The 20,931-nt window shown below is 37.8% G+C and overlaps 1 protein-coding gene across 1 annotated transcript; it reads left to right on the top strand.

The window, feature by feature from the left end:
* Positions 1 to 4,383: 4,383 nt before the first annotated feature.
* On the top strand, positions 4,384 to 20,679 carry LOC137956302 (phytyl ester synthase 1, chloroplastic-like). Its single transcript, XM_068803746.1, has 13 exons — positions 4,384 to 4,781; positions 4,908 to 4,959; positions 6,701 to 6,756; positions 9,259 to 9,417; positions 9,530 to 9,634; positions 14,736 to 14,842; positions 15,401 to 15,522; positions 16,122 to 16,230; positions 16,547 to 16,680; positions 16,757 to 17,126; positions 18,076 to 18,189; positions 19,980 to 20,065; positions 20,175 to 20,679. Exons 1-13 carry the CDS (start codon positions 4,400 to 4,402, stop codon positions 20,470 to 20,472), a joined length of 2,094 nt encoding a protein of 697 aa, XP_068659847.1. The 5' UTR covers positions 4,384 to 4,399; the 3' UTR covers positions 20,473 to 20,679.
* The last annotated feature ends 252 nt before the right edge of the window (positions 20,680 to 20,931 follow it).

The following is a 20,931-nucleotide window of genomic DNA, read 5'->3' as shown; positions in this document are numbered from 1 at the left end:
AGATATTCTTTATTTTCATAAATAAGTTGTTTTAAACCAGTATTTTAGTAAAATTCCCTATTTTTAATGCCCAATAGTTCATTTTCCTTTAACAAAACTTTTCTTATGTGGTAATCACCGATTCTTTGTCGTAATGTTATGCCAATGTATAGTTTTAACATACTTATGCCGTCCACAAAAAATTGTTATTCTTTTTATCTTGTGAAAACATTTGCCATTTGCAAGGGGACCATCACAAATAGATTTATTAGTCAATTCCAGTTACCCACTTGTGGGGTTATTGATTACTACTATTATATTGTTCTCTTTCGAAACCTAAAGACTTTGAAAATTTATTTTTTTATAAGAATGATTTTTAAAGACTATGAAAATTTATTTTTTTATAAGAATGATTTTTAAAGACTATGAATTTTTTTTTTATAAGAATGATTTTTAAAGACTATGAAAATTTATATTTTTTTATAAGAATGATTTTTAAAGACTATGAATTTTTTTTTTTTTTATAAGAATGATTTTTAAAGACTAGGAAATTTTTTTTTTATAAGAATGATTTTTAAAGAGAATTTTTTTTTTATAAAATTGAAGAAAGATAGAGGGATAAAAAAGTGGGAAAATGTGGTCAGATTTTATCTGTTAGGGAAAAACTACGATGACAACAAGACAAGTAATCGGTAAACGATAACCACGCACTACACACGTTTTATGTGGTTCGGCAAATTGCCTACGTCCATGGGAGTTGCAGAGGATTTTATTACTTCTTTGAGGAATCACAATACAATAGAGAGGCTTCTCAGTTACAGCAGTAGCGTCGTCCCACTGTCTCTGTTCAACGACATTATCTCTCACAACAACGACTCTCTGCTGTCTCTACCAGCAGCACCTGGACACCTCCCTGTTGCCTCTACCAGTAGCACCTGGAACGCCTCCCTACTGCCTCTACCAGCAGCACCTAGAATGCCTCCCTACTGCCTCTATCAGTAGCACCTGAATGCCTCCTTGCTACCTCTACCAGCAGCAGCACCGAATCCCAACGAGACCGAAGCTTCTCACAGCAGCTTCGTCTTCCTAGCGCACACCTAGGCACCGATACAAAATCCCGAGAGAGTTCCGAGAGGTTTTTCTCTTCCCGCGTTGCTCTGTTTCTGTAAGTGCCGAGGGCTTCACTGTTTCAAAAAACTAGCGTCTCTCTGTAAGTCCCGAAGTCCTCTCATGACAACGTCGTCCTCGGCTAAACCAAAGCTTTCTCAGCCTCTCGAGCCTCCTCTGTTCAGAAACAGTGTCGGCGTTCACAACCTCTCTCTTCTTCCACTCACACAGCGCACAACAATACATTGTTACAGCAAGCCCAAGAGATTTGTTCTTCCGACAACAACAGCGAGTGTCAGAGCTCCTTTCATTTGGCAACAACACCGAGTCTCACAGCTCATCTCTTCCGGCAACAACGTCGAGTCTCAAAGCTCATCTCTTCCGACGACAGCGCCGAGACCCGAGCCTCCTTCCGACAACGACTTTGCTTCTCACGATGATGAGAAGCCTCCTCTCTTCCGACACCGGTGACGCTTGTCGAGCCCCTTTCTGTATCTCTGTCCCGAGATACTCTGTTTTTGTCCTGGTGCCGAGAATCCTGAGCTTTCTCTGTTTTTCTCCCGGGGCCGAGAGTCTCGAGCTTCTCTTTTTTTCTCTCGACGTTGAGAGTCCTGAGCTTCTCTGTTTTTCTTACAGCAGCCTGCCCTCTCTGTTTCTCGTCGTAGCCTGAAGTCTTGAGAGGAGAAAATATCTACATAAATGAAAGACCTTCATTTCTTTGATTAAGTGCAGCACACACAACGGAAGAGAAGAATGACCCTCGGGGTCCCTTGGGCCAACCTCTCTGACAGTGCCCATCTACTCGAGTGTTGTGGACTCAGACTCCACCACTCAATAATTCTCTCACTTGGAGACTGATACACCAACTGCATCACCCTCTTCCTCAGATATGATATCCTCCATCTCTGCAACTCACTGCCCCTGTCTTCATACTAGAAGACCAACTGAAGTTGCACACAACTTCAGTTTCTCAAGGGTAACACCCTTTATTGCCAGCTCCCACTTGCTAGAATTTTCATTTTGCAAAGTTTCTTCGTAACTCTGCGGTTCTCCACCATCTACGAACTGCAGTTGCAGGAGTGGACAACTCTGGATCTAACTACGGAATAATAGGAGTGGGTGCACTGGACCCACTCTCCCCATCACTCGCATCTCTGCACTGCACAATGTCCTTGTACACAATCTTCTCATCTTTGTCCAGCCATTGTTTTCCCTCAGACCCGAACCTCAGCTCTGACACCAATTATTAGGGAAAAACGACGATGACAACTTGACAAATAATCGGTAAACGGTAACCACGCACGACACACTTTTTACATGGTTCGGCAAATTGCCTACGTTCACGGGAGTTGCAGAGGATTTTATTACTTCTTTGAGGAATCACAATACAATAGAGAGGCTTCTCAGTAGCGTCGTCCCACTATCTCTCTGTTCAATGACACTGTCTCTCATAGCAATGACTCCCTGCTGCCTCTACCAGCAGCACCTGAACGCCTCCATGCTGCCTCTACCAGCAACAACGCTGAATCCTGACGAGATCGAAGCTTCTCATTGCAGCTTCATCTTCTTGGTGCACACCCAGTCACCGATACGAAATCTCGAGAGAGTTCCGAGAGGCTTTTCTCTTCCCGCGTTGCTCTAATTCTGTAAGTGCCAAGGGCTTCACTGTTCCGAAAAAGCAGTGTCTTTCTGTAAGTCCCGAAGTTCTCTCACGACAGTGTCGTCCTCGGCTAGACCAAAGCCTTCTCAGCCTCTCGAGCCTCCTTTGTTCAGAAACAATGTCGCCCTTCACAACTTCTCTCTTCTTCCGCTCACATAGCGCACATCGATGCACTCTTACAGCAAGCCTGAGAGATCTATTCTTCCGGCAACAGCAGCGAGTCTCAGAGCTCCTCTCATCAGGCAACAACGCCGAGTCTTAGAGCTCATCTCTTCCGGCAACATCACTGAGTCTCAGAGGTCATCTCTTCCGACGACAACACCGAGACCCGAGCCTCCTTCTTCCGACAGTGGCATCGCTTCTCACGACTGTGAGAAGCCTCCTTTCTTCCAACACCGGTGACGTTCGTCGAATCCCTTTTTGTATCTCAGTCCCGATATACTCTGTTTTTCTCCCAGTGCCGAGAATCTCGAGCTTTCTCCATTTTCTCCTGGCGCCGAGAGTCCCAAGCTTCTCCGTTTTTCTCCCGACGCCAAGAGTCTCGAGCTTCTCTGTTTTCTCACAATAGCTCGCCCTCTCTGTTTCTCGCTGTAGCCTGAAGTCTCGAGAGGAGAAAATATCAATAGAAATGAAAGGCCTTCATTTCTTTGATTAAGTGCAGCACTCGCAACGAAAGAGAAGAATGACCCTCGGGGTCAACCTCTCTGACGGTGCCCATCTACTCGAGTGTTGTGGACCCAGACTCCACCACTCAACATTATCCTCTCTGATACACCCCGTATCAACCGATCTAGAACAACATAAGGAAATTTTAATTGGCTGATATCCAGAAGGAATATATTTGCCAAGATGCCCGATAGGTATCAGATTTTGAGGTACCCGATATGCCATCACTAAATTCAAATTTTAAAATTATTTTAATTTGATCGTTGCTAAGAAAAAAAAAAGAATAGGAGTGAAAAAATTATGAACTATGAGGGAGTGATAGAAATATTTACTACTTTTTAGGAGCAAGAGTAATTAGTTCTTGTAACAAGTAATATATACAGAATTAATTAAACAATAAAAGGTGGAATAAAATGTAATTTTCGACCAAAATAAAGCTAAATAATTTGTTAAACGAGCAAAACACTAAATTGCGTTTAAATTTAAAATAAGTACAAAATCAGAAAACCATAAAAGCCGCCACGGAACGACGGAGTCACTGTTTAAATCCGTCTACGCTCTACGTGGTTCTAAGCCCAGCCATAAGAAGGAAACACGTAGGAATTCACGAAACCCGTCCAAGCCGCTTTGACCGCCCTCGGCACTCGGCCTTTGGTCAGCAAATCTATTAAAATAATTTCTTTACTGGAATAAAGACAAGAAATGGAAGAAAAAAAATTGTACCTGGAATAAATGACAGAATCCTGTCTCCTTCTTGCATTTTCGTCTTCGTCATTTCGCCATCATCTCTTCTTTAGCTCTCCTGTCACGAGTCTTTGTTTTCTAATAACGCAAGTCTTCCAATTCCTTTGATTGCTGCGCTGACCCGTCTGCTCTCACAATGACAAAGGCGTCGCTTGGTTTACTTTATAAGAGCTATTTCAGACGCCTTGGTTTCCGTTAAGAGCTACTTCAGATGGTTTAAAGTCTCCTCGTTGTCTGGAAACCATGACTTGTACTGCTGCTCTCTCGCTACCTGTAAATCTCAACTCTTTTTCTGCGTATCGGTGTCCAGATGGTCGTCGTTGTTCGAGGAGGGTGACTGCTAAGTCATCGGCGGATTTGTCGGTTGAGACTGATGGAGCTGCTTTGGTTAGTGAGAGAAGAAAGCAGGACAGGATTAATGGTGTGCAGACTAGACGGAAACCGATGACCGGGCCGGAGGGGTTAGATCTGTTTTATGACGATGGTTATGGGAGTACTAGTGTTATAGACTATCTGGACGTTGCCAAGGATTTGGTTACGAAGGACGGCGGACCTCCTCGCTGGTTCTGCCCTGTCGAGTGTGGTGCTCCGATCAAGGGTGCCCCTCTTTTATTGTTTCTACCAGGTAAATTCGCGTTAACAGAAATGCTTGTTTTTAGTTACTAGAAGTGGATTTCTGTAGTTTGGCAATCGTACTTAATGAGTATTAGACGATTAATTTATTTTTTGCTCCTGTAACTGAGTTGTTCAGGAATTGATGGTGTTGGATTGGGGCTCATTCTGCATCACAAAGCTCTTGGCAAGTAAGCAGTCTTTTCCTTGTAGACCGAGTTCTTTGAAGTTTCTTTCTTTTCTTTTCTTTCTTTTTTTTTTTTGTAAAATTTTTTCCTTGTTATATATGTCAGTTCAGAACTTTCTTTTATAATAATTTTGTGATTTTTAGATTTTTAAATATTTTTTATTAATTTTTATGAATTGACCTGATTATACACGTTTTACCTTTTGATGAACATATAAATAAAAGGGATACAAAATAAGACGTGGATAATCCAACAGATATGTATATGGACAGTATAGGGAATAAGGTAAGAGATAATCGATGGTATATGGAATAATTTGTTCCATTCAATTGATAATACCATTTACAGCCCTAATGGTAAAACAAGTTTATAGAGTTCATCTTTCAAAAAAAAAGAAAAAAAAAAGAAGGTTTGATGCTGAGAGGAAAAAAATGACAATTGGATGGCTTTCTCAACTCTCAAGTTTGAAGGGCATAGAGAAGTGCCTCACAACTTGCTTGAGCGAATTTCTGTCCCCTGTTCATGCTAGCTCCAACTCCCTCTGCATTTTTTATGTTGAAGCCTTTCTTTCCTTTAATAATGCTAATCGAGGGAATTTTGGAGGGGGAATATGCAGAGACACCGTGAGAGAGATTAGTGACAGGATAGGAGATTTATTACAAGGACGTCAGAAATCATCACAATTAAGCAGGAAAATATAGTTTCTCAGAATGTTTTCCACCTCAAACTACTTCAAAGTTTCTCTTGCAACAAGTCTCTCATTGATATGGGGTATATAGAAAGAAGCAGAGAAAAAAGTTAGCAGGATATACTGTCAAACTAAGGCTATTGTAAGGGGCATTTAATTTCTTTAACTGGACTAATGGCATTTACTATTAAACCAGATGTAGTGGAGAATGAAACTGAGAGAAGGATGAACAAACTGCTCAAGAGGCTGTGTAGTTCCATGTTGACTTTTCCAACTGTTAAGAGTGGACTGCAGCAACCAGGGCAAGGCTCAACAAGAGGCAAAGGTCTTTGCTATTGGACTATGTGATTGCTGGATCATAACATTTTAGTTTATGTATCCGATTTTCGCAACACTATATTACTTGGTCCTACATGATGACAGGCTGAGAAATAATAAGAATAAAGTTCACCTGATTATGACATTTCCTCAATTTTGAGAAATAAAGTTACAGACTGCTTGTTTTTGCACTATTTTCAGTGTCGTGTAAATTTTAGTATGTACTATCTTTGAAAATCAAAAAGTTGCTTCTGCCTCACAAGGGATTTGGATAAAGAATTATTTGATTTTGAACGGTCATGCTTTATAACATAAATTAATTTTTTTAATATATCAATACGAGTTATAACAAATTTAAGGAGATGTGGTCCTTAGTTCCAAACTGATGACATAAATAATGCTTATGAAAATTTTCTTCCCTTGAATTATCTTAGGAAGCATCTGTTAGTTTTGCTATTTAAACAGCATGTCCATCTGATATTGTTCGAGGAACTGCCAAACTTGTGTCTACCTCTCCTTTATGGTGCCCAATCCATCAGTTATGTGAAATCAACTATTGCCACTGCAAAGGGAGAAAATACGACCCAAGTAACATTGTCTGATTCACATATTTGCTCTTGATTTTTAAATTGCTATATACAATTGTTCCTTATCTGATGGTCTTTGAATGCTGCTTTCTCTAACACTTTGTAATTGCAATACCTGCAAAAACTAAGCTCAGATTTCTTTGTAGAGCAGGGCTTTTGAAGTGAGATGCATGCATATTCCTGCTTATGATCAGACTCCATTTGAAGGTTTTGATCTTTGGACACTTCTTTAAGCAGCTGATGTTTGCCCTTTTATTTTTCAATTCCTGCATGCTTTATTGCAAATTGTGAAGTACTTGAACATTCTATATCATAAAAATATTAGCAGTTTATTCTTATGTTCTTATCTGTTTTGTGAAACTTTGCAATTAAGATATCTTTGGTCATTGGAAATAACTACTGCTAGATTTAAAATATCAAAATGATTTTCATGTCCTTAAGCATGTGAATAGCAGATTATACCTCTTGAGTTGGCGTGAACTATTAAAAAAAAAAACTGCTGCTAAAATAAGTGTTTAGGTCCTTTTGTGTGACAGGAATGCACAGTGGACAAAAAATGTGTGGATAATCATCTTAGTAAGCTGGGATGTGTGCAAGAATTAGTTGCTCTGGATAATCTAGTAGAGCCTCACTAATAATGAAAACTAATTCAAATGAAGTTACTGAAGTTTGCTTTTTCATTTGCATATGCTTCTCAAGATGGCTTTTCAGTAAGAATTAAATAACTTCTCCTTAAAAAAGGAAAAGAAAACCCGAAGGACTATATGGCTTCTAAAATTATTTTGGTTTAACAAAGTGCTTCTGTCAAAGATACACTTGTTTTAATTCTGGGAGAAATTTTGGGGTAAATTTCTATAAAATATTCCTCAAAAGTTGCTCTCACACTTCATGCTGATGGCAGAAGCCTACAAATCTGTCCTGTACTGACGCAGGAGGGTTAACATTCAATCAAAGTGTTGATATTGACTCGAAACTTTTGTTATGGTTTACACATGAATTATTAATTCTTTTCAAGAAATGGTGAGAATGATATCAAATGAACAAAAGAAAAGAAAAAGTTATAGAACAAAAAAAAAGGAAAAATGTGCCTCAAGCAAATGAATATTGTACTTGGCTACAATCTCGTCTGAAGTGAAGAGGGAAGGAGTCTCTCACAAGAATATTTCATTAAGAACTGCGATTGACTTCTGTCTATATGTGGACCCATGAGATAGTGCACTGGGTGGAAAGGCATGTTGTCTAATTGTATACAATTGGCAGCACCAAGGTAGGGAAGAACAACAGGGTGCCCGAGTGATGACGACTCGGACTCCACTGTCAACAACTCAGAGAATGAACTGCTATAGAGCTTGAGCCCTTGTTAAGGTGCTCTCTACTCCGAGTAGCATGGGGTGCACATGCTAAAGGAGGTCAAATTACCAGTTTACTTCTATCACCATTGTCGTTGATCGTGCCTCCCCCTCCTGCTATTGGTCCAAGGTTACCTTTGAGCTTCATCAAAATTTACTGTAAACAAACAAAAGTGTTGTGTTGCTTGTGGTTTTATCCTCTTATCTGAAGAAGCTAGTACTAGACCACAATTGAACTGGATAACTGTAATAGGCTGATGCTCTGAATTCCAGGTAGCATGTAAGAAGTAACTTTCTCAACTCTGTAAGACCTTGATCTTCCATTCATGGTTCTTTTACTGCTAGGTTTCAAGATAGACTAAATAATGGCGTCAATTGACAGTTGTAGCAGAGTTGCCTGTCATTGGCTAATTGGCTCTTGGGGCATTTCCATATTGTATTGATCTGATCCATGATGAGACTCTTGTGCTTGATAGGACAATTGTGCCAGTGGCTAATCTTATAAGGTGCAGGAATTCTCATGTAATGGTTCAAGGGGGTAGTTAAGAGATAGATGATGGTGAGGACTATAAGGTGCAGGAATTCTCATGTAACGGAGCAGGGAGAGTAGTTAGGAGGCCAATGTTGGTGAGAGCCAAATAGACACCATGAACTTTGTAGTCCCACTTGACTCCCACTTGAGCTGGTCATCCTGTCCAATCAACAATGAGAATGAACATCTAAATTGGAAAATCTGCAGCCAAAGTCAAGACTTGGCAATCAGCTATTGTCCTCCTGAAGTTGCAGTTCCTTTTTTTTGAGTCTTGCTGGTAGTAGAAGAAGCCTCCAGATATAGTTATTGTCCTGCATCTGTACTGCCGATAGAGTAGTGAAGGTCATAGGAAAGCAGCGATCTCCGGTCCAAGTGTCTACCCAAGACCAGTTGACCACTGTAATACATGCATGAATTCTTATCTGGCTTAGTTGTTATAACTGGTTTTCCAGAAACTAGAAGCTTGTGCTGGAGTGACTTCTGGAGGAAGTCAATCCAATTTCTGATATTTGTATTCGACAGTGATGGTGCTTCTCCTTAGGATAAAGTTCTAAATCTTAGCTTTGTGTGATTAGAAGAATGAAATTGTGGTTATTTCTCCAAAGCTTATTTCTCATGTCAGCTTTCTATATTCATGTTATCCGTGATGAGCTGCCCCTCTTTTGATGTAATTGCCAATACTTGTGTTTATAATCTGAAGTAATGTTAGGCTTCATAATGCCAAAGTGACATGACAACATGACAGTAACTGATTAGGATTTGTGAAGCCAAGACCATGTGATTAAGATTTTGTGCTGTTGCTGATTTACGGGATTTTGTTGCTTGAAGGACTGGTTAAATTTGTTGAAGATACTGTAAGATGTGAACAAATTCTATCTCCCAACATGCCTATCTATCTTGTTGGTGATTCCTTTGGTGGATGCCTTGCACTTGCTGTTGCTGCACGTAATCCTACTATCGACCTCATACTAGTATTAGCTAATCCAGGTCAGTGAGCAGTGTATGAGCAAGCAAACTTTTGCTGCATCATAAGATATGCTACTATATTGTTATTTGCTTATTTCTGAAGCATTTCTGATGCATTTATATTGTCTTTTAGCTACTTCATTTGGGAATTCACCATTGCAGCCGGTGTTGCCATTACTGGAATTATTGCCAAAAGAGTTCCATGTCACTGTTCCCTATCTTCTCAGTTTCATTATGGGTATGCAAGCTGTGCTCTTCAAATTTGTCGTTGTTCAATTCTTCATTTTACATAATGCGTTAGTGCTGCCAACATCTTTTTTTTTTCCTTTTATAATCTGTTCTGCTTTCTATTTAATTGCTCTTCATGTTTTTTTTCTTTATATTGTCATATACCCATGTTTATTTTCTGATTGCTATGCAGTTGTGTTTTACCAGTTATTTTTATTTGTATTGCATTTTAGGTATCTAATTGAGGGTTTTTGGACATATTAACAACTCATAGCTCACTATAGCCTGCAGAAGTAAGGAGATTTATAAATAAAATAAAAATAGTAGGTTAAAACTCTTCATTATTAGTAACTCACATTTATTGCTTTATTTCAATTCATATGGCATTTTTTTCTGCAGCTCCTTGCATAAACACTAGCTACAAAGGACTTTTGATGTTTGTATTTTCTATGTTTTGTATTGTCTAGTATGTTTTGGTATTTATCATTAATCAAGCGCTGTCTCAAAACTCTGATATTCTTTTTGTCCTTTATCTTGTTGCTCCCCTAACTTGACCACATCTAAGGACCTTTTCTCTAGGCCCTTATTTACTAAAATATTACTTGCATAGGTTTTAAAATTTCAATTTGTAGCCTTTGGTCAATAGAATAGTTCTATGTAGATTCAGGATTAGAAAAAAATCTTGTTATTTTTCTTTTTTAGTAATATATTCACACCTTTCTACTCAATAAAAAAAAAAAAGGATTAGAAAAATCCTATGCTTATTACTTGCGCAGTGGCCTCCTAACTTCAGCTAACCTTTTTGGGATGGACGCTGACCCAACTTTATTATGGAACTAGAGCAAGTATGATGGACCTATACGTGAGCCTCCACCCAAAAATCATCCATGTAGGCGATGTGAAAAGGCCAACACGGTTTTCCAAAATGAGTTCTAGATTCATTATGAACATTTAGCTGATCATGTATATCGCTACTAAAGCAACCAACCTTAATCCTAAAGATATTGTATCTGTTTGTGCAAGTAAGAATAGTGTTGTGGGATTAGGATGTTGTCACTGCTTCAGTTTGGGGCACCTATGGGCTCTCGATATGAAACATGTTTGATGTGTTTAACATGTACAAAATGTTTAAAAACAGTATAAAGGGGCAATTTCGTCATTTCATATGGTCTTTAGTTTCTAGTGAAGTCACTACTGGACTCAGCATGTTTAGTCGTGTCTATGGTTTGATTTTCATGTACTTTGGAGGTGTATGTTAGGAGTTATAAGTTGTTATGTGTTTGGAGGGTATTTATGTAATTGCTCTCATTTTCACTTAAGTCAAGCATGAACCCCAACGAAAGCTTTTCTGTTGCTCTCTTTTCAGCAACTCTTTTCTGCTGTTCTTTTCTTTTTTCCTCTCTCAATATCCTTCAATTCATTATTTCACATGGTATGAAAGCAATAGATCCGGATTACAAGCAAGTGAAATCCCTTCTCCCTCTCCATTAAAGACAGCGAACTCATAGAAAGGGGGATATCAAGGTTTAATTTTGACTGGTTGACCAAAAGTCGATTTTTGTTGTTCTTTTTCTGCCATAAATGGCTCCTACTGCTTTCGGAGCAATTTGATGCTTGACTAGAGCCCCAAGAGGGACATCTAACTTGGGTTTACCCATCAGATTTATGAACAGCCCAATATTGGGTCGAATTGCCTGCATCGTCATATGTTAGGCTGATGTTAGCCTATTTTATGGCTATTTTGGAAGAATTTATAGTTCTGCATTATTGAGTGTGTGATTGCCCAAACCGTAATTTTTTGAGAATTGGAGCCCACATAGTCTGCGTAGGTACTTTGTTTGTGTGAAGCTGTTGTTACTTTATTTGACTATTTCTTGTACTTTTGACTAACTCTCGTGAAATACTCACCTCCTCAAGGGAGTTTGGAGGTTCTGAGGGCAAAGATTTAATTTTGATTATAACTGGAGAGGTTAAATAGGTAGAATTACCTCAGCTAGTCAAAATCAATTATTATATATCTCAGGAAATATTTTACTGATACACCTATGGAGGTAGGACATGATCTTCATGATGATCAAAGTTCATAATTGAAAGATAAAACAATATATCGGAGACTAGCAGGCAAACTCATTTATGCTATAGTTACTAGACCAGATATCTCATTTGCAATCAGCATAGTGAATCAATTCATGGAGATTCCACGTAAGATTCACCTAGAGGCTCCAAAGAGAATCTTACGATATCTAAAAGGAGCACCAAGAAAAGGTCTCCTCTTTAAGCCTAATAATCACTTGAGGATTGAGGCCTTCTCTGATATTGATTATGCAGGTTCCTAGTTTGACAAAAAATAAACTATTGAGTACTGTGTATTTCTAGGAGGAAACCTAGTTAGCTGGATAAGTAAAAAGCAACATATCGTTGCCTGGTCCAGTGTAGAAGCTGAATGCAGAGCAATGACCCACACTGTCAGTGAGCTAATGTGGGTGAGATTTGTTATCTAGGAATTAGGCTTCTATCAGAAAGATCTTATGACTACGTATTGTGATAATTAGGCAACAATCTTCATTGCAAGTAATCCAGTGTTTCATGAGAGGACGAAGCACACAGAGGTAGATTGTCATTTCATCCGGGATGCAGTAATGAGTGACCACTCCATATGTTCAGTCTGATGATCAACTCAGCGAAATCTTCACTAAAACGCTAGTAAAGTGTGAATTTCTGAACTTCTATGGCAAGATGGAACTTTTCGACATATATTCTCCAACTTGAGGGGGAGTGTTGAAAAACAAGTACAAGGATATTTTGGTCATTTTATTTTATCTTATCTTTATTTATCTGTCTTGATGTAATCTTGTTTTGTGTGTCCAATTATGTCTATGGACCAAGTTTCATGTAAAGAGGACACGTTGAATGAGAGATATAAGAAGATTAGGGTTTCACAAAAGGGCATATTTATAATTGTACTCAAACTTCATTATAAATAGAGGTTGAAGGATGTGCACGTCCTCCAATGCAGATCATTCTTCAGTTTATCTCTTCTCTACCTTCTCTTCCTCTTTTTCTCTCTCTTCAAATCTCTTTTTTCTTTGTTTCTTCAATCACCACTTAAGGCTTCACCTAAAGAGTATCCATGATTCTTTTCATCACAACATCTTGAATAAAATGGCAATCCTCCTTAACATGTGTAGTCATCTCCTGACAGATTGGGTTATTGGCTGTGAAGATGACAACCTGATTACTACTACCCCACCTTTGAGAGATTGCATTACTAGTAAAGAAGATGATGACCTGATTGTTACAACCCACTACCATCGGCTTGCAGTAACCACTTGTTGACCTCCCATCAACCTTTGATCCTACATAGCATTAGAGAAACTTGTAATATCATCCTGACATGAAATTTATATTTCCTTGGAGCTGTCTTTAAATATTTTAATACTTGTCATATTAACATATATCAGCTTCCCAACAAGCCTATAGTACTCTTGTAAGTCCATGTTTACTCGAAATGTCTACTGGTTTTACAGTTGGGTAACCTTGTTTTAGAAATACTATAACAGCTCCAAGTCTTTATTGTGGAGGTGCCTTTTTAAATATGTTTTTATATTTTCAAATTCCCTGCAAGTCAATTCCATAAATAACAATGTCATCCACATAGACAATTAATAGTACAATACCAATTACCCATTCTAATAACAAAAACAAGGTAGGCTGCATGACTCTTCTTGAAACTGAAATGTACAACTTTTGTTGATTTTCAGGACTCCATGAAGTTTAGCTCATGGAGAAAAAGGGAGAGAAACTCATTGGGAGAGACCTGGAGGAAGAAGGGTTATGGAATTGATTCTCCTATCCCTCCTCCTGAAGCTCTATTTATAGATTTATGAAACTACTATATTACAATAATACCCCTGAACTTAGGGTTTAGGGTTTTAACCCTGGAACTTTAACTTAATTACATCAATGCCATCTCTATGAGATGACCCTTTATTTACCGTCCTGCCATCAATGTATGTGGGCCTATGGGCCTTCTCCTTGATATTGTGGGCCTTGAGCCCGTCTTTTATATTTCTTGGATACATGGGTCTTCCTTGGTCTTATGGGCTTGGGCCCATCTTCTAATACACTTGGATATGTGAGCCTTCCTTGGTCGTGTGCGTTTGGGCCCTGTCTTCCAACAACTTTGCTAACCATACCTTTGAACTTTATTTCAGCTTATAAATGGCTCTCATTAACCTAAAAACTACTTTTGTCTCCTCCTGTATGAGAAACCCTGGTGGTAGCTCTATATATATTTTTTTCAATAAAGATTTCCATATAGAAAGACATTCTTTACATCAAGTTGCTGCAAAAACCGCTCTTTGTTCACAATAATGGATACCATAGGGTGAATGAAACACACTAGGCAGGTACTAAGGACATCATACAAGTTTGTACAGAGTTCAATACTGGGGCCAGATAAAGACAGCATTGTAAACACACCCTTTCAAGGGCACTACCATAGCAGTGTGGGTCAACTACCTCTTGCACCATCAACCAGAGTTGTGACCCAAAACGAAAAGGAAAGAAAGCTCCTTAAAGTCTACGCAGAGCTAAAGAACAAGTTGTTGACCTGATCTGGTCTCCATTGATTAAAAAAGAGGTATGAGGATAGAGAAGGAGGGTAAGATCTTATGCAAGATACTCTATTTCTCTTGTACCATGTAAAATGAACTTAGAATGAAGAGCAATGCAAAATAGAAGGAGAATACAGAGCACCTGTAAGTTGCCTTGAAGGAGAAAAAGAAGATTAGGTACTGATCAGTCCTCTCCCTCTTACTTCATTCACTTAATGATAAATTACATTATCTGACCATATTACCCCTCACATGACTGATATACTGCACAATAAGTTATGAGACCAAACTGCCTTACTTAAAGAATCACAGAACTCCACAGCCAAAATTACTGTACCATACTAAGAGAATCTCGGCAAGACCCAACTATCAGTATAACAAATTATGATTTCTTGTCTGAAAGAACGGTAGTTGCATTTTATTTCTTTTCTTTAATGAAATAGAATCTATTGTCGGCTGCTCTTATTATGATTTTCCTTTTGTCCGAAATGCCAGGTGATCCTGTGAAGTTGGCAATGGCAAACATTGAAAGTGGGCTGCCTCCTCTCCAAACACTTGATGAATTGTCAAAGAGTCTCACTTCCATGTTGCCTCGTCTTTCTGTGAGTTGCTTCTTCCATTCACATGGTGCAATCTTGTAATGCATTATGAGATAAGCATCCATTTATACCTAAAATTTAGGATTGCGAGTTGCTATGCTTGTTCATGTATTTGGTTTTTCAAGAAACTCAAACTTAGAAGGTAAAGAGTTTTTTGTTAAAAAAGTTATGCTCATTGTCATAACTGAATTTGTGGTGTCTTTGTTGTTTTTCTTTGGGATCAAAGTAGTGTCTGTTAAGGACTTATTTCCACCCAAAAGATTTTCTTTCAAATGTAAGGATTTGAATGGGAAGATGTAGGAGCCAAACATGAGTAAAAGAGGACATGTGTGAGGAAAAGGGAACCATTATCCGTTGATTGTGCTGAGATGTGTTCGAAGGGAAAAACCTTAGAACAAAGAATTTCTCTTCAAATTCTGCCTTTTTCTCCTCTTTTTAAAATTTTTTACTACAAATTCTTTTAGGTTTTTCTTTCTCATATTGAAGATGCTGTCCAGAGACTTTATCTAATAAAGAAAAGTCAGTTTCAGGACTTACCTAACTTGATATACTCTCTTGCAGCGTTTGGCTGATATAATACCAAAAGAGACACTCACATGGAAATTAAGGCTGCTGAAATCAGCTTCTGCTTATGCCAATTCACGTCTCCATGCTGTGAAAGCTGAAGTACTCGTGCTAGTCAGGTGCTTATACACAGGTTTTATGAACTTATTTGTTAGATATTTATGGTATTTGAGTTTGAAGACATCTTATAATTATGCAATTCTGACATGCTTGAGGATAAGAAAGGTTTTTTTTTAGTTGTGTAATTAACTTTATGAGTATCGCAAAAACAAAGAAAAGGGTTGAGGAGGGCCACTTTTTGAGACAGTATTGGGATGGACCATTTCTTGGAAGCCAAGCATCTGTTCCTGTTATGAGAAATGAAGCTAATAACTTGCAAGCTTCATACACGTATTAGAAATCCATAACTGACATCGGATACTTCCTGCTGCTCATCTTGTGGAATCTTCTCCATCTATCTACTTCCAGCATCTTGGATTACCAACAGTTCACACCTGTTCTTTATTTTTCCTTCATGATTTATTGAATAAAATTTTCACCATTCACAAAGAAAAAAAGTTAACTCCTTTCTGTTTTTTAAAATCTATTGTATGTCTCTTCATTTGCTTTTAATAAATGTTTCTCTCTTGTTAGCTTTTTCTTTTTTTGATAACCTTGGTAGCTTTTTTTTTTCTTTGATAACCTTGGTAGCTAATTTGTTATTGCAATTCTGACATAGTGGCGAGGATAAGATGCTACCTAGTAAAGATGAAGCTGAACGCCTTGGGAGAACATTATCCAATTGCACAGTTCGATATTTCAAAGACAATGGTCATTCGATTTTGTTGGTAGGTGAAACAAATAGTTAACTGTAATCCTAATCATTCTGTCTGGAGTTTCTGCTATTGTCAGAACTTCTATATGATGCATCAAGAGGTGTTCTCATCTTCTTATGAAAGCATCAGATGGCAAGGTCAATCAACAGCGAATTTCTTAAAAAATTTCATGTTGTACTAAATAGGTCTAGAAGTTCCTCATCCAAATAAAAGGTGCATACTATGAAAATGGTGTACTTAACCTGGCATGATCATCTAATTATAATGATATGTTTCTCCACCAATTTTATGGTAATGGCTAAAAGACATACTTATTTTGCTGGTTTAGGAAGATGGCATCCATTTGTTGACAATCATTAAAGGTGCACAAATGTATCGCCGGTCAAAACGATTTGATTATATCACAGATTTCCTTCCTCCATCTTTGACAGAATACAAAGTAGAATTTGAGAAAGAGAACAGGTAAGTAGACTACTTTAGTAGATTATTGGATATATTTTACAGTTTACTCATTAATTGTAAACTCATTCCACTGCAGGTTCTTTCGCTTAGCTACTAGTCCAGTAATTCTGTCAACATTGGAAGATGGCAAGATTGTGCAAGGTCTAGTTGGAGTCCCAAATGAAGGCCCTGTTTTACTAGTTGGGTATCATATGTTGCTGGGATTTGAATTGGCCCCCCTAGTTGATGCATTCTTGAGAGAGAAAAAAACAGTTATTCGTGGGATGGCACACCCCATGTTATTTCCTCCTATGAATGAAGATGTGCTGCAAGAGTTTTCTCGGTTTGACTTGATGAGAGTGTTTGGTGCTTTACCTGTTTCACCTAGCAACTTCTACAAGTTGTTGCAAACAAAATCATTTGTTCTTCTGTACCCTGGCGGTGCACGTGAGGCTCTTCATGCAAAGGTTCGTTCATACTTTCACTTACTAACTTGTTCATTTTTCTTTTTTCTGCTGATATTCATCTCTTTCAACTAACTGAACTGATATGAGTTCTCTCAGTAAATAATATTTTGGGAAGTTCTAACTCACATGGTGGGAAGTTTCATTTATTTAATTTTTTGGGCATGTGATTATTCTTCATTCAACCTTTTTAATCGATGGAACTGGGAGTCTGTATCAGAAGTGAGATCTGGCATCCTAAAAGATGAAAAGAAGTTATACAAGAGGATCAAGAGGGAATGTCTAACTGACATGGTGGGTGTTTTGCAAATAGAAGGCAAACCAATAGAATTTCATGTGCTGTGTTCTGCTTGAACAAATTTACTCGATTTATTCCTTTTCAACTTTTCCAAGTTTCACTAGTTGTCCAGAGCTTACAGGGAAGTGTCTAAGTGTTAGTAAAAGGGAAAACATTGAGAAATTTTGAGTTACCTGGGAGTTAAAAGTTTTAATTGAAATCATATCTCGTGTTGGGGATGCAAATTTCAAAATTGAATGGACTGTGCAGAGTTTTGGTCCCAATTGTGGTGCAGAAGCTTATGCCAGTGGAACTCATGTTAGAAATGACAAAAATTGCAAAAGCTACTTTCGTTACATGTCTGTTACATAATCATAGGTACATCAAATGGACTCTGATTTTCTGGTTGGTTTCTGCAGGATACAGAGTAGGTATTTCTATCCAAAAACCAACACGTGCATCTATCAAGTTCTTTCAAAGTCATAAACGTTGGATCTTAAATTTGTTGCTTTTTTATCCTATTATTAATATTAATTTTAAATTATATGACCCGTGATAGGCCTATTTTATATTTCATTTTTACTGTTTTCTTCTCATTTAAGCTATCCATTTATTAAGTGTTCTAGATGTGACCACTAACTTGACTGTGTTGTGGTTTTTTACTTGGTTTGATAGGGTGAAGAGTACAAGGTGATCTGGCCACACCAACCTGAATTCGTGAGAATGGCTGCTCGATTCGGGGCCACAATTGTACCTTTTGGAGTTGTCGGAGAAGATGATATAGCAGAAGTAAGTAGTAATACTTTTTTTCTTTTTTTTTGAATTGTAAATTAAGTTGTAATACTTACCTCTTATACGTTGAAGCTGCTGATTCTTTTGGCACATTAAAACCCTCAAAATGTATAAACCCAATTTGGGGCTGATCAAGTTGGTTTTGATTACATGACAACCTGATCAACATGGATTTACCTTAAACAAAAGATACCTAACCAGTTTGAGCAAGGTAATTTAATTAGGTTTTGCTGGTCGGGCTTTGTTGAGCGTTAGGTAATTTATGTTGAGCTTTTTTTAAGCTTACAACAAGAGGGAAACCAGCAACCCATATTGGCTTACTAAATTTAATGGCAAACTTTAGAGAAATGATCCCATGTAGATTATGATCAGGAACAGCGTGTGGTTCTTTTGTGAGGAAAAGACCTAATTTCAGCTAGCCATTTTGGGATGGATTTGGATCACATTCTATTAGAACAAAGTGTTAGTTTTAGTGGGCCTAGTTGTGGCCTGGTTTGTATTGTCCACATTTTATGCCTGTTGTCCAGTTGTTTAAACTTGGATATAAGGGGAAGCATCAGTGAGAATAATCCCATATGGGTTAAAATAAAATAAAAAAATCTATGATTTATTAGTTGAGAAAAGGCCCCCTAACTTAGTATATTTTGTGATGGACTTGGACCCAACTTTTACAACAAACATATTTTATCAGTAACTTATCAAGAGGCCATCATAAGACATGAAATATGAATCTAGATTTTTGAGTTTATGTGCTTATTATTATTTAAAACTTTTTTGTTTGCTAGTGTCAAGTGCCATAATGGAACTATTGGTGCTAAGAATACGTGAAAGTTTACAAGCTGCTGTCAAGGGGTATTTTTGCACACATGTGATTCCTGAACTGATTTATAAGTATTTAAGGAAGTGGGATTGAGGTTAGACCAGAAATCCAGTTGCTCTATGCCAAACCTTAGGTCCCTCTCTCTCTCTCTCTCTCTAAACTAAAATCTCAATCTTAATTCTGTCATATGCAGCAGTATTAGATCTGGATGACTGTTAAGTTGCTTAGTGCCTTATTTCGTGTCTTGTTTAGTTCATACCTCATTTTATTGTTTACATCTTGAGCTCATTGTTTGTTTATGTACACCTGGACATAAGAGAGTTTTAATAGGAATAATCCTACATAAATTAATACCAGGATAAAACCTGTATATATTAGTTAGGAAAAGACCTTCTACTTTTGGCTACTCATTTTAGGATGACCTGGAGGCTTTCCTTAAAGGTTAAGATCTCATTAACCCACCGAATACTTAGGGTTCATATCAATATTTCCCAAGATTATTTGCTTTCTGTCATCTTGAGTAAAACCCCCCTATCTGCTTAGCTTATCTGACCAAGCCTATTATCATGCTATCAGTAGGGCTTTTTTCTTTTTTTTAGGTAATTTCTGAAAATGAAAAGAAGCAAGAGTTGAGTCCAGCTGCAACCCACTTTGACCCTTTAGATGGTCATGATACTTGGAAGATTGCCATGTTATTACATTTATAATGCTGTCTTTATCTCCATTATCTCATTCTAAAGTTACAAACAAAATAATATGAGAATCGAACGCAAAGGCATAGAATTCGAAAAAAAATGTAGAAAAGAAAAACAGCAGTTATTTATGTGTAAATCTGATGGCTGGATTAGAAAATGGGACTGTAACTCAAATTCTATTAGTCTCATCTTTCTTTTTCCTATTTTTTATAAGCTTTTTTGTGTGTCCTCAAGTATGATTTGCATTTGTTATTTGTTGAATGTGGTGGCAGTTGGTTCTCGATTACAATGATCAAATAAATATACCTTTCCTCAGAGACTGGATAAAGGATCTAAACGAAAAGGTGGTACAAGTGAGGTATTGTGAATTACTCCTAATTTCTGGGCATGGTTTCACATACAAATTAACTTGGAACATGAAAGAGTGACATGTTGTTATGTCAACAATGTTTTTGTTTTGGTTTTAGGACGGAGGCAGATGGGGAGGTTGCAAATCAAAACTTTTACCTTCCAGGAATTTTACCCAAGATACCTGGGCGTTTCTATTATATATTTGGAAAACCAATTAAGACAGGAAGAGAGATGGTGTTGAAGGATAGAGAAACTGTAAATACAGTTTACTTACAGATTAAATCTGAAGTTGAGAAATCATTGACCTATCTTCTAAAGAAGCGAAAGGAAGACCCTTACAGAAGTATTGTGCAAAGAAGTATTTACCAAGCCACTTGGGGTTTGACAAATCAGGTTCCAACTTTTGATCCATGAAGGTTCACCCTCAACCATACAATTCATTTATTCATTTTTGTGACACTTGATATTTTAATGGAAATGTGATAACGGCGGTATTGCTACTTTAGCAGATACCGTCTGGCCATGTGAAGGCAATCTTGCTGACCATGGATATTGCTGTAGATGATTCATTGTTTCTTAAATAGAAAAGAAGAAAATAAAAGAAGGGTGATTCAATTAAAAGGTCTTAGGCTCATGAGAGCTTTGGACATTTCCCTGGTATTATTGGCAGATCAAGAGATCCTGCCACTTCTATGATAATATTTGTTTAGAAATGATTGTAAACCCTTAGAGCTCCTGGAACTATGAGCTATCTGCTCTTTACTGGGTGAAACTACTTCAGCACTACTAAAACCATGCGAAAGCAAACATTCGTTGAAAAAATATTCCTATTTCATAGAAAACCTTCTCCATCTAAGAGAGAAATCGAAGCAA

This window comes from Aristolochia californica, unplaced genomic scaffold (genome assembly GCF_029961685.1).
Source record: "Aristolochia californica isolate CCGP_79_NKW_82.1479 unplaced genomic scaffold, dmAriCali1.0.hap1 SCAF_2, whole genome shotgun sequence".
Taxonomy (NCBI): domain Eukaryota; kingdom Viridiplantae; phylum Streptophyta; class Magnoliopsida; order Piperales; family Aristolochiaceae; genus Aristolochia; species Aristolochia californica.
The sequence above is the reverse complement of the archived record's forward strand: the minus strand, read 5'-3'. Positions and strand labels throughout refer to the sequence as shown.